The following is a 13,307-nucleotide window of genomic DNA, read 5'->3' as shown; positions in this document are numbered from 1 at the left end:
CGTGGGAAAAAGGGAGGGAGTGAAACTGACTATGAAAGACAATTGAACTTAAGTTTGACTGAGTCTTTACCCAAAAAATGACTTTTTAGAATGGAAAGAACTGAATTACTTTACACTGACCAAGAAAAGCTTCTTTCTGCCCCCAGAGGAAATGGCGCGCAAGAGTAAGATGAGATCAGTAATGGAACGAGGGACAGTTTTCACATCCGAGCTGTGTTGGTAAATTTCATTACCAGTGTTTATCTGTAAAATGTACTAAATGTTTATTCTGCCTTGTCCAATGCTGAAATATCTTCTTTCATAATAAAAAACTGATACTTAAATGTACTACATTGGCCTAGTAATTAATATTTCCAATTGTCAAATTTCAGTATGTGATTCTCAGGATGAGGCCTATGAAAGAAAGCCATTTTCTTTTTCATGAACTAAAAATTCAAGATGAAAACAGTATTAAATTAATACCTTTTCTATCTGTACTATACAAATCCCAATTTATTCATGAGCTGACTTGCTGGAGTAGAAGCAAAGGCTACCATGCATCCAGTTACCTGCAAAGAAGTGATTCTGTCATAGTGAATTGTAGTCATCTCATTCTCCGTCAGAGCATTCCCGGTCTGGTCATTAATCTCAAAACCCGTATAGAACTTAAGCATGTCCAAAAGCTGAAAGGATACATCTAAATTAGTCAACTGTGTGAAATAAGAGCCCGAAAACATGAACAAACACTATTTATTACAAATAATAAATAAGTCATTTACCTTCTCAGAGGTGCTGAAAAACTTTGTAATATAAACAGTGCAACAAACATTTCAGAGTATGTCCAAATGTGTTTTATTTATATAAGAATAGGCATGTATGTGCCTTGTGAATAAATCGCTGTTTATTTCATACACATGGTCTACCTATACAGAGGAAAACTTAAGCTCTGATCCCAGTAATAAAGAGCAGTAAGGATCTAATCAAAGGAAGGCAATCATTTTAATGAACAAACAAAAACAAAACCCTTAAATCTACTTCACTGCAAATGTATAGAACTACCACTAGAGGGAGTGCCCGAGATCTTTTACTTCTGCCACAGAATTTTCTGACTGAGGGCTTGGAATTCAAGATTGGAGATGCTTTTCTCCATGTGCTGCCTCTGTGACAGAAAAACAGCAAGATGTGGAAAGCTAAATAATCTGTTTCTCTCCCGGTCTCCATGGCAATCAAGCCCTTTCTTTGGCTTGGTTCCTGCTGCTAATGGAGGCCTGCTTTCCCCCTGTGGCAGCAGCATCAAAAGAGTTCACTGGCTGCCTTCACCCCAAATCTTTATTATTAATTCTAATCTATGGCATATCAGATATTAGGATTTCAGTATATTTTAATATATGTGTCAAATCACTGGGAGTTAATAAAAAAATTAAAGGAACATGCAGACACACAAAAAAAGTCTTATGATATGTAAACACATAAAAATTGTATGTCTAATTGTGATCTCATTGAAAGACAAGTGGAAAAGTTTGCTAGAAGATTTTTCTTCTGGATGACATTATAGGCAATACAAAACCCTAACACTTCATCTTCCTGCCCCCGTCAGCAAAAAGAGCGCCTGTGCCTTCAGCAGACAAGCGCACATACTCTCCACGCTAACACCTGCCTGTCACCGCCGCCTCACAGGAGGAGGGCCATGGTTTGAGGGCATAGTTCACTTGTTATTAATATTCATCATCTGTTATAGTCCACAGTGGTTATATGGAACCAAATCACACATAATTTAGTGAAATCATAATAAAATCACATATGATTAACAAAAGGTTATATCAGTACTAGAGACCACCTATACAAGAATGCATTCATTTTGAACATTAACACTTGATTTTACTTAAAATGACTAGTTAGAAATTGTCATTATTCAACTCAGTACAAAACTAATTTGTGTCATGCCCTGGTACTCCCTGTTTCAAAGCAAAGAAAAAATCGATGTAGAAATAAAAAAGTATGCATGTTCAGATAGCTCAATGCTCACCTGGGAAAAAAGATGGCCATCCTCTTCCCTATGAACAAGGTTGGAAAGGTAGCAGTGAACCAAGAGGTGGCTGTCATCCAGGATGGTATTAAACCAGCGCCTTGTAGGGAGCAGGGCCTAGGAAAGTACACAGCACAGCAGTCAGTCTGCAGGTTCTTTGCAGCTAGAGGTGGAAAGTACTAATATTTAACTTAGAAGTATTAATCACAACCAAAATACCTTTCAGTCTCCCAAAGACACCATGCATAAAGCAAGGCCTATGCTGTAATAAACTCAGTGTTAATATTTCTCAAAATTTACAGCACTGAAAAAAATCTCAGACACCTCAACCAGCACTTTTCAAGCAAAACCCTATATGAAATACCAATATTTACTATGCACTGTCTATAGATTTAAAAATGGAGCTGCTTTGAGAAAAAAGGAAGTGAGGAACCCTGAGTGGAAACTCCTCTGGTTTTCACTTCCCATAACCCCCTATGACAGTCAGCAAGACAATTCTGTGAAACGCTGACAGTCAGCTTGAAAACCACTAGTCTAATGCAGCACCCCCATTTTACAGGTAAGGTGGAGACCCTCAGAGGTCATAAACTGGTTACTGTAGGAGCTAGAATTTGAATGACATCTCATGAATGACTGCTACTGTAATACTCTAATCCTCATGTCAAGAAAACACCCTACCTTTCCAGATAAACTTAGGACAGAAAGAATTTTCTTTCAATTTTTTTCATTAAAGAGGGAAAGGAAAGAAAATAAATTCAATCTGAACTACACCAACTCTGCACCTGAACTTTCCATCAGAATCTCTTACCTAATAGTATAAAAACTTTTTTAAAATATGGAACACTTCACAAATTTGCGTTGTCATCCTTGCGCAGGAGCCATGCTGATTTTCTCTGTATTGTTCTGATTTCAGTGTATGTGCTGCCGAAGTGAGCGCTAAAATCTTCTTTTTAAGAGTCTTAATTTTAAGAACAGACAATAGCAGCTATCCCTCTTCATCACCAGCAGGGAAATTTAAAAAGTGAGATTACTGCAGAGATTGCCATACACCCATGACTTCAGCCACTATTTAAAACTATGAGGCCTAGGCCGGATAGAGCATCAGCCTGGTGTGCGAAGTCCAGGGTTCAATCCCTGGTCAGGGCACACATGAGACGTGACCATCTGCTTCTCTTTCCCTCCCATTCTCCCTTCTTTCTTTCTCATCCCCTCTCGCAGCCAGTGGCTCGACTGGTTCCAGCATCGGCCCCAGATGCTGAGGATAGCTCGGTTGATTTGGCAACGGGGGTTGCTGGGTGGATCCTGGTTGGGAGCACACGGGAGTCTCTTATCTCCCGTCTTCTCCCCAAAAAAACAAACCAAAAACTAAAAACAACCTCTATGAAGGGCTGTTAAAATGTGACAGAAAAGAAACTGACACTGCTGAAGTCATGTTTAACAACTATACCAAATACTGTTCCTTTCTACAAAGAGCAGCCATCTGAAAACTTCAAGGGTGAACTGCCTTTGACTTTTTTCTCTATGACACACCTTGAAATGCATACAACCAAAAGCCAATTTGATGTGATAAAAAATATTTCACATGTAGTCATATACTTAATTTTAGCCTCCTTAATAATTATGTAACAGAAAGATCACTGCACACCTCTTACCTCTAGATCAATTATCAGTTCAATAAACCTTTCACAGTAATGAACTTTGTCCATAGTGACAGGTTCTAGGCATAATGGAGAAAACATGTTAGAATTTTCTTACTTAGGTCATTCTGTGGTACTATATGCTAAAATTTGCAGTTATTTAAACAAGGTCACTTGTCTCTTAATCATCATTTTGGACTATGGTCAGAGTAAGGACCTCACTTAGATTTCAAAAAAAGATAAGCCTTACCCTTATATTTAGCTCTACAAATATGAGAAAATGAAAAACCTAGCTTGGATCAGAAACACATTATAAAAATAAGATTTGCAAAAATATCTTTAAAAATCTGAACCTAATGATTGGATTTCAAAAAAGCTTGAGATATAAAAACTAGAAAGGCAGTTTTATATCAGTTTTTGGCTCACTTTCCTTATTGTCTTCACATACTAAGCTTCTAGAACTACTTTCATATGCATAAACACACACATATATGTGTTCATGTACACATATGAAGATACTCTAAAATACATAGAAAATGGGTAGAAAGATACACATCAAACTAATTAAAAGGGGCCCTGACCAGTTGGCTCAGTGGCAGAGTGTCAGCCCAGTGTATGGAGGTCCCTGGTTCAATTCCAGTCAGGGCACATAAGAGAAGTGACTATCTTCTTCTCCACCCTTCTCTCTTCTTTCCCACCTCCTCCACTGCAGCTATGGCTCAATCGGCTCCAGTGAGTTGGCTGTAGGTGCGAAGGATGGCTCCATGGCCTCCACCTCAGGCACTAAAAATAGCTCAGTTGCTGAGCAATGGAGCAATGCCCCAGCGGGGCAGAGTATCCCCCGTAAGGGGCTTGCTGGGTGAATCCTGGTCTGAGCACATCTGGGAGTCTCTCTACCTCCTCTTCTATCAATTAAAAAAAAAAAACTGGCCCTGGCCAGTTGGCTCAGTGGTAGAGCATCGGCCTGGCATGCAGGGGTCCCGGGTTTGATTCCCAGCCAGGGCACACAGGAGAAGCGCCCATTTGCTTCTCCACCCCCGCCCCCCCCCCTCCTTCCCCTCTGTCTCTCTCTTCCCCTCCCGCAGCGAGGTTCCATTGGAGCAAAGATGGCCCGGGCGCTGGGGATGGCTCCTTGGCCTCTGCCCCAGGCGCTAGAGTGGCTCTGGTCGCAACAGAGCGACCCCTGGAGGGGCAGAGCATCGCCCCCTGGTGGGCAGAGCTTCGCCCCTGGTGGGCGTGCCGGGTGGATCCCGGTAGGGCGCATGCGGGAGTCTGTCTGACTGTCTCTCCCCATTTCCAGCTTTGGAAAAATACCAAAAAAAAAAAAAAAAAAAAAACCTAAAGGGATAATTTTTATGACTTTTTTCCGACTGTACATGTATTCCTTTCGACATTAAAGTGTCAATGACACATTGAGCAATAAAATATTTTTAAATCACTATCTTATTCATACTATTTATAAGTATTAATGTACTACCTTAAAAAACATTTATACTTTTGTTTTTAAATAATTACAACCTTGTAATATGACATGCTTTCAGAGTACAAGTTTGCTTTCCCTAATGCCAGAAATGGTCTACCATTTTACTAGCTAACACCCTCCTGCTGAGTTTGTTTCTATTAAAAAAGAGACAAGGCCCTGGCCGGTTGGCTCAGTGGTAGAGCGTCGGCCTGGCGTACAGGAGTCCCGGGTTCAATTCCCGGCCAGGGCACACAGGAGAGGTGCCCATCTGCTTCTCCACTCCTCCCCTCTCCTTCCTCACTGTCTCTCTCTTCCCCTCCTGCAGCCAAGGCCCCATTGGAGCAAAGTCTAAGATTACATAACCACAGACTTTCTAGCTGGAAAAGATCTTAGAGAACTTCTATTTTAGCTTTCCATTTTCCAGGTGAGAAACAAACTGAGGACCAAAGAAGAAGACTTGACAAAAATGTAGAAGAAAGTAATGGCTGGTTAGAACTGGAATCCAGGTCTCTGCAACACAGTCTAGGCCACATAGCTGTTGAAACTAAAGAAATTAAAGGAGCAACTTCTAAATTAGATCCATTCAAACTAGTCCTCTGTTGCTATCTTTCGTTACTGTTATGAACAAAGAAAAATATTTTTGCCTAATTTTAAAATGTGAGCAAACTCTATATTCAGTATTTTTATTTACAGCTTGAAAAAATTATGGCAATGACTTAAAGATTAAATATGATGCTTGGCACTTAACTCTGAGCTTTGGTGGATAAAGCTGCGTGTTTTTAAATTAGTTGCCCTGCTGGGAATAGCATTTAGAATTGAAACCTTATCCTGATCTCAGACATCAATATAGCCTATCATTTGCTTCCTACGTGTATTGTTTTTTTCTTTCTTTTGACAGCAGTCCTGGCATCTCAGATCATCCTATACAGATTTCCTTTATAACAACTGATAAGGACATGTTGTTTTTAATGGCCTTGTAAAATGAAACTACAATTCTTATTCTTTTGGAAATCATTTTTCTGTTTCCTAACTATATATAATCTATCCATCTTTATAGCCTCTGTGAACTGACACACTGTTTTCAGCATCTTGTCTGTTCTTTTGTAGCGAGTTAATATATTCTGATTGGAGCTCAAGATCAATCTAAGACATTGTTTTCTGACAATACATAATAACCATGGCAACAGTCAGTGGTTTAATGGTTATTAAAATTACTGCAGGCCCTATGTTGTTGCTACTTTATTGTCAAACCTTCCTAAATGACGACAGATAAACATCCCATAGAGACATCAATTTTTATAACCTAATTATTACAAATAAGTAATTTTAAGCACTCATTATTACTAATGCTGTAAGAAAACCAAATCAAAGTCCTATTCTAAGGAAGCAGCTTTACTAAAAGAATTAAATATAATAATATTGAGTGACTTAGATTACAAGCATATGGTAATTTTTTCTTTATACAGATGCTGACAGTAAACTGGGTATAACTGATTTATAGCATTAGTATTATTCCTCACTGAATTACAGGTATGATTTTTTCAGTTGTAAAATACTATTTAGAGCAGCGGTTCTCAACCTGTGGGTCGCGACCCCGGCGGGGGTCGAACGACCAAAACACAGGGGTCGCCTAAAACCATCGGAAATACATATTATATTTAGAGGGTCAGTATTTATAAGTAATTCTGTTGTATTTTTAGTTTAAACAAAGCTACAATCTCTAATGCAAAAACAGAACTATGGTACATCTATAGAGCTGTTCTTAGATTATATTCCACTTAGAAAACAAAATATTATTAACCAATAACATCTTACATATATTCACCTTGATTAAATAAATAATATTCTATTTGCATTTCCTATTTGTTTATAAAGATCTTGTAAATCCAGCATAATGTAATTGGCTTGGCATATAAGCATATAACACCCACATGCACACCCTATCTATATTATATTTATCCGTGCATATATCTATATATAGCATAGTCATGATATATTTCAAAGTGTATACTCTACGTAGTATATACTTATATTTGTTCCATCAATAAATGGGGGCCACAATGGAGGGAAATCCTTCCCATTTTGTCTTGTATCTCATACTTTAAAAAAAATCTCCCCTTCCTCTCCAAACAGTATTTAATGTCACTTGAAATCATTTTTCCTGGCAGTCATGATATTTAGACTGGTAATATTTGGAAGGAGGAGAACACACACTTTGTCATTATAATTTAAAATCATTCAAAGAGCAGTTTCTAGAGAAAAATTTAGTAAATCCTACAGGTCATCTAAATAATGTCGCAAATAAGCTGAGAAAAAGAAGACAGTTACCAGAAAGTGGGATTGACTTCAGCACAGAGATAAACTTCTGGATGAGTTGTGAAAGAAATCTTCTTTCTTGATAGGCTCTAAAATCAGAGAGAAAGCACTGACCATTATTTTAAAAATAATTTCCAAAGTAAAAATGTTGAACAAGCCTTTCTTACACTGTTCACATGTTCCCTTTCTCTCTGAAACTGGGGCCATGGCGAGCACACAGCGTCTCCTTCAAACGGAACTACAGCAGCACATGAAAAGGAGCCGCCTCATCACTGGCCTAGCACGCCACCGAGGAAAGCACCTATCTCTTCTTCATGTAAAAGTTTTACCTTATGACTTAAAAGTCAGGACAGGAAAAGAGTTTTCAAATTTTTATTTATAGCCTGCCCTTAATGTTAAAAATCTAATATTTAAGTGTGCAATTAAAATAAGATGAGCAGTTTTATACTTTAATACAAAGTATTAAATATAATAGAGTATTAAAATGTCTAAATATTAAATGTCAATTTAAAAAACAATTTTTTAATCCTTACTAATTTAGGATGCACTAGGTACCAATTAATTCACAAACAATCATCAGGTCCTGGATAGCTGCAAATAATTATGCCAGTCCTGCTGGCAATACAAAATAACAAGTTATAGAATATAAAGACAGTAAAACAAACGAGTATGTAATTAATAAAACTGTCTGATGTTCATTGAGCACTTACTGTGGCAGGATGAGCTGTGTTAAGTACTTCATAAAAACAATCTCATTTAATGCAGAAAACCATTCTATGAAATAGGTACTATTGTCTCAATTTCACAATGAGGCTCAAACACATGAGGTTATTTGCCCAAAGTTACACAGCAACTGAGTGGGGGAACCTAGTTAAGTCTACTTGTAGAATAAAACTCTAAGTAAACAACGGTACATTTTCTAACCTTTACACAAAACAGCTGGTGTTTCAATAAAAAACACAGCATGCCCTGGCCGGTTGGCTCAGCGGTAGAGCGTCGGCCTGGCGTGCGGGGGACCCGGGTTCGATTCCCGGCCAGGGCACATAGGAGAAGCGCCCATTTGCTTCTCCACCCCCGCCCCCCCCCTCCTTCCCCTCTGTCTCTCTCTTCCCCTCCCGCAGCCGAGGCTCCATTGGAGCAAAGATGGCCCGGGCGCTGGGGATGGCTCCTTGGCCTCTGCCCCAGGCGCTAGAGTGGCTCTGGTCGCAGCAGAGCGACGCCCCGGAGGGGCAGAGCATCGCCCCCTGGTGGGCAGAGCATCGCCCCCTGGTGGGCGTGCCAGGTGGATCCTGGTCGGGCGCATGCAGGAGTCTGTCTGACTGTCTCTCCCTGTTTCCAGCTTCAGAAAATTAAAAACTTAAAATAAAATAAAAAATAAAATAAAATAAAATAAAAAACACAGCATGATTCAAGAATTCCAAACAAAGCACCACACCACCGCCTAAAGCAGCCATTCTGGAAGAGTGTTTAGAAAGTTAACCTTCAATGAAATGGAGTGGAGAGGAAAGTGCCCTTAGGGAAGGAGTATTTGTTAAGAAATAATAAAGAGACTAGTCTGGGAATGTGGGAGAGACACAAGAAATAGCTGGAGGTTTCTGGATGCCACTGTAAGGAGTTTAGAGCTTATCCTGTGGGAACTAGGAAACCACTGAATACTTGTTAGTAGAAATAAGACAAAGTACACATAATTTCCTATGAAGACGGCTAGTTAGGCTCATTATTTTAGGAAAGCTACAAGAAACATCACAGGAATTTACTGTAGTGGTTTAGTCAAGAGGCTGTTCGGTAAACCGGTGTGTTTAGGTTTGCTCGCTTGGGTTCTGCGTTGGCATGGGGCAGCGCCATGTGTGTACAGTCTATGGAAGGCTGGGTGCTTGCCCCCAGGGCAGCATATTGCAAATTGCGGATTGCCTCCCTGCTCGGGAGGGGCCGTTGGTTGTATTAGTTGCTGGAGAAGAGTTTTTTCCTCCTCCAGCCTGTTCTGCTGGAGAGTGCAGAGAGAGAGAGAGCTGAGGGGCCTGAGAGCCTTTGAGATTTCGGCCTGGTCTGTTTGGCTGGGGGTGCTGTTTTGCTGGTGGGGGCCTGAGAGTCTGGGTGAGTCTGGGTGAGTCCAGAGGGAGAAAGGGAAGCGGTCTTCCCTGCCTGTCTGCTTGTCTGCCGTTAGGAGATTTTAATAAACGGAATGGCCCACTGTTTTCCAGCTCCACATTTCCTTCACTGTTGCCCGAATCAAATGTGAATCTGCATGGCCACAGCCACTGGACTTACAGACTATACAAGCCTCAACTAGGCAACAGCAGTGTGAATAGACAAGACAGGAGATGAGGGACGGAGGAAACGATGAATCTGAAAGCACTGGCTGACCGGACAGATAAATAGTGAATCAGAGAATCAGAGTGCTCCAAGCCCAAATGGCTGAAAAAATTCAGAGGAAATGGGCAAAAAAGCGAGTTTGGGAGGAAAAAACAGTGAGTATTACTGGGTTAAGGCTAACTGGAATTCATGGCAATGTATCTAAACAGAAGTATACAGCAAAGAGTTATATAAAGACAGGAAAGTACAGAAGTCAGGGCAAGAGAGGTTAAGGGTAAATCATATTGAGATATGCCTGCTCTTGGGGAAAACTGCATTAAACAGATAAATTGTTTAGTGTATTATGTATTAGATGGTGATCTATGCTAAGGAGAGCAGGAATTACTCTCCATTATGGTCTCTGCTATATCGCCTATACCTTCAATAATAGAGGGAAAAAAATCATAAACACTTGATTATTTGTTGAACGAATGAATAAATTATGATTAGAACATATAAAAGTCATTGTTAAGAGTGAGGAAGTGGCCTGACCAGGAGGAGGTGCAGTGGATAGTGTCAGCCTGGGGCACTGAGGACCCCAGTTCAAAACCCCAAGTTCGCCAGCTTGAGCACGGGGTTGCCAGCTTGAGAATGGGATCATAGACATGACCCCACGGTCACTGGCTTGAGCCCAAGGTCCCAACCAAGGCATATATGAGAAGCAATCAATGAACAACTAAAAAGTGCCTCAACTATGAGTTAATAATCCTCACCTCTCTCCCTGCCTGCCTGCCTATCTGTCTCTCTCTTGATAAAAAATTTAAAAAAGAGTGAGGGAGTAAAAAAGAGAAAGAAAAGTTGTATCGACAGCCTGAAGATTGTGGAGAAAATTACAAACCACTGATGACAGACAGACTATGGACAACAGGGAGGGAGAAGACAAATGATGTACTTATCCCTGGGGCAGAGAGAAAGGGAAGATGGACCTATCCTGGGGCAGAGAGAAAGGGAAGATGGACCTATCCTGGGGCAGAGAGAAAGGGAAGATGGACTTATCCTGGGGCAGAGAGAAGGGGAAGATGGACTTATCCTGGGGCAGAGAGAAGGGGAAGATGGACTCATCCTGGGGCAGAGAGAAAGGGAAGATGGACCTATCCTGGGGCAGAGAGAAAGGGAAGATGGACCTATCCTGGGGCAGAGAGAAAGGGAAGATGGACTTATCCTGGGACAGAGAGAAGGGGAAGATGGACTTATCCTGGGGCAGAGAGAAGGGGAAGATGGACTTATCCTGGGGCAGAGAGAAAGGGAAGATGGACCTATCCTGGGGCAGAGAGAAAGGGAAGATGGACTTATCCTGGGGCAGAGAGAAAGGGAAGATGGACTTATCCCTGGGGCAGAGAGAAGGGGAAGATGTACTTATCCTGGGGCAGAGAGAAGGGGAAGATGGACTTCTCCTGGGACAGAGAGAAGGGGAAGATGTACTTATCCTGGGGCAGAGAGAAAAGGAAGATGGACCTATCCTGGGGCAGAGAGAAAGGGAAGATGTACTTATCCTGGGGCAGGAAGGGAAGATGGACCTATCCTGGGGCAGAGAGAAGGGGAAGATGTACTTATCCTGGGGCAGGAAGGGAAGATGGACCTATCCTGGGACAGAGAGAAGGGGAAGATGGACTCATCCTGGGGCAGAGAGAGGGGAAGATGGACTTATCCTGGGACAGAGAGAAGGGGAAGATGGACTCATCCTGGGGCAGAGTAGGGGAAGATGGACCTATGCTGGGACAGAGAGAAAGGGAAGATGGACCTATCCTGGGGCAGAGAGAAGGGGAAGATGGACCTATCCTGGGGCAGAGAGAAGGGGAAGATGGACTTTTCCTGGGACAGAGAGAAGGGGAAGATGGACTTATCCTGGGACAGAGAGAAAGGGAAGATGGACTTATCCTGGGGCAGAGAGAAGGGGAAGATGGACTCATCCTGGGACAGAGAGAAGGGGAAGATGGACTCATCCTGGGACAGAGAGAAGGGGAAGATGGACTCATCCTGGGACAGAGAGAAGGGGAAGATGGACTCATCCTGGGACAGAGAGAAGGGGAAGATGGACTCATCCTGGGACAGAGAGAAGGGGAAGATGGACTCATCCTGGGACAGAGAGAAGGGGAAGATGGACCTATCCTGGGGCAGAGAGAAGGGGAAGATGGACTCATCCTGGGGCAGAGTAGGGGAAGATGGACCTATGCTGGGACAGAGAGAAAGGGAAGATGGACCTATCCTGGGGCAGAGAGAAGGGGAAGATGGACCTATCCTGGGGCAGAGAGAAGGGGAAGATGGACTTTTCCTGGGACAGAGAGAAGGGGAAGATGGACTTATCCTGGGACAAGAGAAAGGGAAGATGGACTTATCCTGGGGCAGAGAGAAGGGGAAGATGGACTCATCCTGGGACAGAGAGAAGGGGAAGATGGACTCATCCTGGGACAGAGAGAAGGGGAAGATGGACTCATCCTGGGACAGAGAGAAAGGGAAGATGGACTCATCCTGGGACAGAGAGAAGGGGAAGATGGACCTATCCTGGGGCAGAGAGAAGGGGAAGATGGACCTATCCTGGGGCAGAGAGAAGGGGAAGATGGACTCATCCTGGGGCAGAGAGAAGGGGAAGATGGACTCATCCTGGGACAGAGAGAAGGGGAAGATGGACCTATCCTGGGGCAGAGAGAAGGGGAAGATGGACCTATCCTGGGGCAGAGAGAAGGGGAAGATGGACTCATCCTGGGGCAGAGAGAAGGGGAAGATGGACTTATCCTGGGACAGAGAGAAGGGGAAGATGGACTTCTCCTGGGGCAGAGAGAAGGGGAAGATGGACTCATCCTGGGACAGAGAGAAGGGGAAGATGGACTCATCCTGGGGCAGAGAGAAGGGGAAGATGGCCTCATCCTGGGGCAGTGTAGGGGAAGATGGACTTCTCCTGGGGCAGAGAGAAGGGGAAGATGGACTCATCCTGGGGCAGAGAGAAGGGGAAGATGGACTTATCCTGGGGCAGAGTAGGGGAAGATGGACTCATCCTGGGACAGAGAGAAGGGGAAGATGGACTCATCCTGGGGCAGAGTAGGGGAAGATGGACTCATCCTGGGACAGAGAGAAGGGGAAGATGGACCTATCCTGGGGCAGAGAGAAAAGGAAGATGGACCTATCCTGGGACAGAGAGAAGGGGAAGATGGACTTATCCTGGGACAGAGAGAAGGGGAAGATGGACTCATCCTGGGACAGAGAGAAGGGGAAGATGGACCTATCCTGGGGCAGAGAGAAGGGGAAGATGGACTTATCCTGGGACAGAGAGAAGGGGAAGATGGACTTATCCTGGGACAGAGAGAAGGGGAAGATGGACTTATCCTGGGGCAGAGAGAAGGGGAAGATGGACTTATCCTGGGACAGAGAGAAGGGGAAGATGGACCTATCCTGGGGCAGAGAGAAGGGGAAGATGGACCTATCCTGGGGCAGAGAGAAGGGGAAGATGGACCTATCCTGGGGCAGAGAGAAGGGGAAGATGGACTTATCCTGGGACAGAGAGAAGGGGAAGATGGACCTATCCTGGGGCAGAGAGAAG

At 43.0% G+C, this 13,307-nt stretch overlaps 1 protein-coding gene and 1 non-coding gene across 2 annotated transcripts in view; both read right to left on the bottom strand.

The window, feature by feature from the left end:
* The window catches only part of AQR (aquarius intron-binding spliceosomal factor), a 117,380-nt gene that overhangs the window by 77,806 nt on the left and 26,267 nt on the right, over positions 1–13,307 (bottom strand). The window contains exons 9-12 of the mRNA XM_066277202.1: positions 7,433–7,509; positions 3,658–3,722; positions 2,006–2,122; positions 549–662 (exon numbers count right to left, since the gene is read on the bottom strand). Of these exons, the coding sequence (XP_066133299.1) occupies positions 549–662; positions 2,006–2,122; positions 3,658–3,722; positions 7,433–7,509 (373 nt within the window). The remainder of the gene's footprint in view (positions 1–548; positions 663–2,005; positions 2,123–3,657; positions 3,723–7,432; positions 7,510–13,307) is intronic.
* Positions 2,835–2,942, bottom strand: LOC136336975 (U6 spliceosomal RNA). The gene has a single exon (XR_010731707.1). It is a non-coding gene; the product is annotated as a U6 spliceosomal RNA (small nuclear RNA).

This window comes from Saccopteryx bilineata, chromosome 4 (genome assembly GCF_036850765.1).
Source record: "Saccopteryx bilineata isolate mSacBil1 chromosome 4, mSacBil1_pri_phased_curated, whole genome shotgun sequence".
Lineage (NCBI taxonomy): Eukaryota > Metazoa > Chordata > Mammalia > Chiroptera > Emballonuridae > Saccopteryx > Saccopteryx bilineata.
This window is presented reverse-complemented; position numbering and strand designations above follow the sequence as displayed.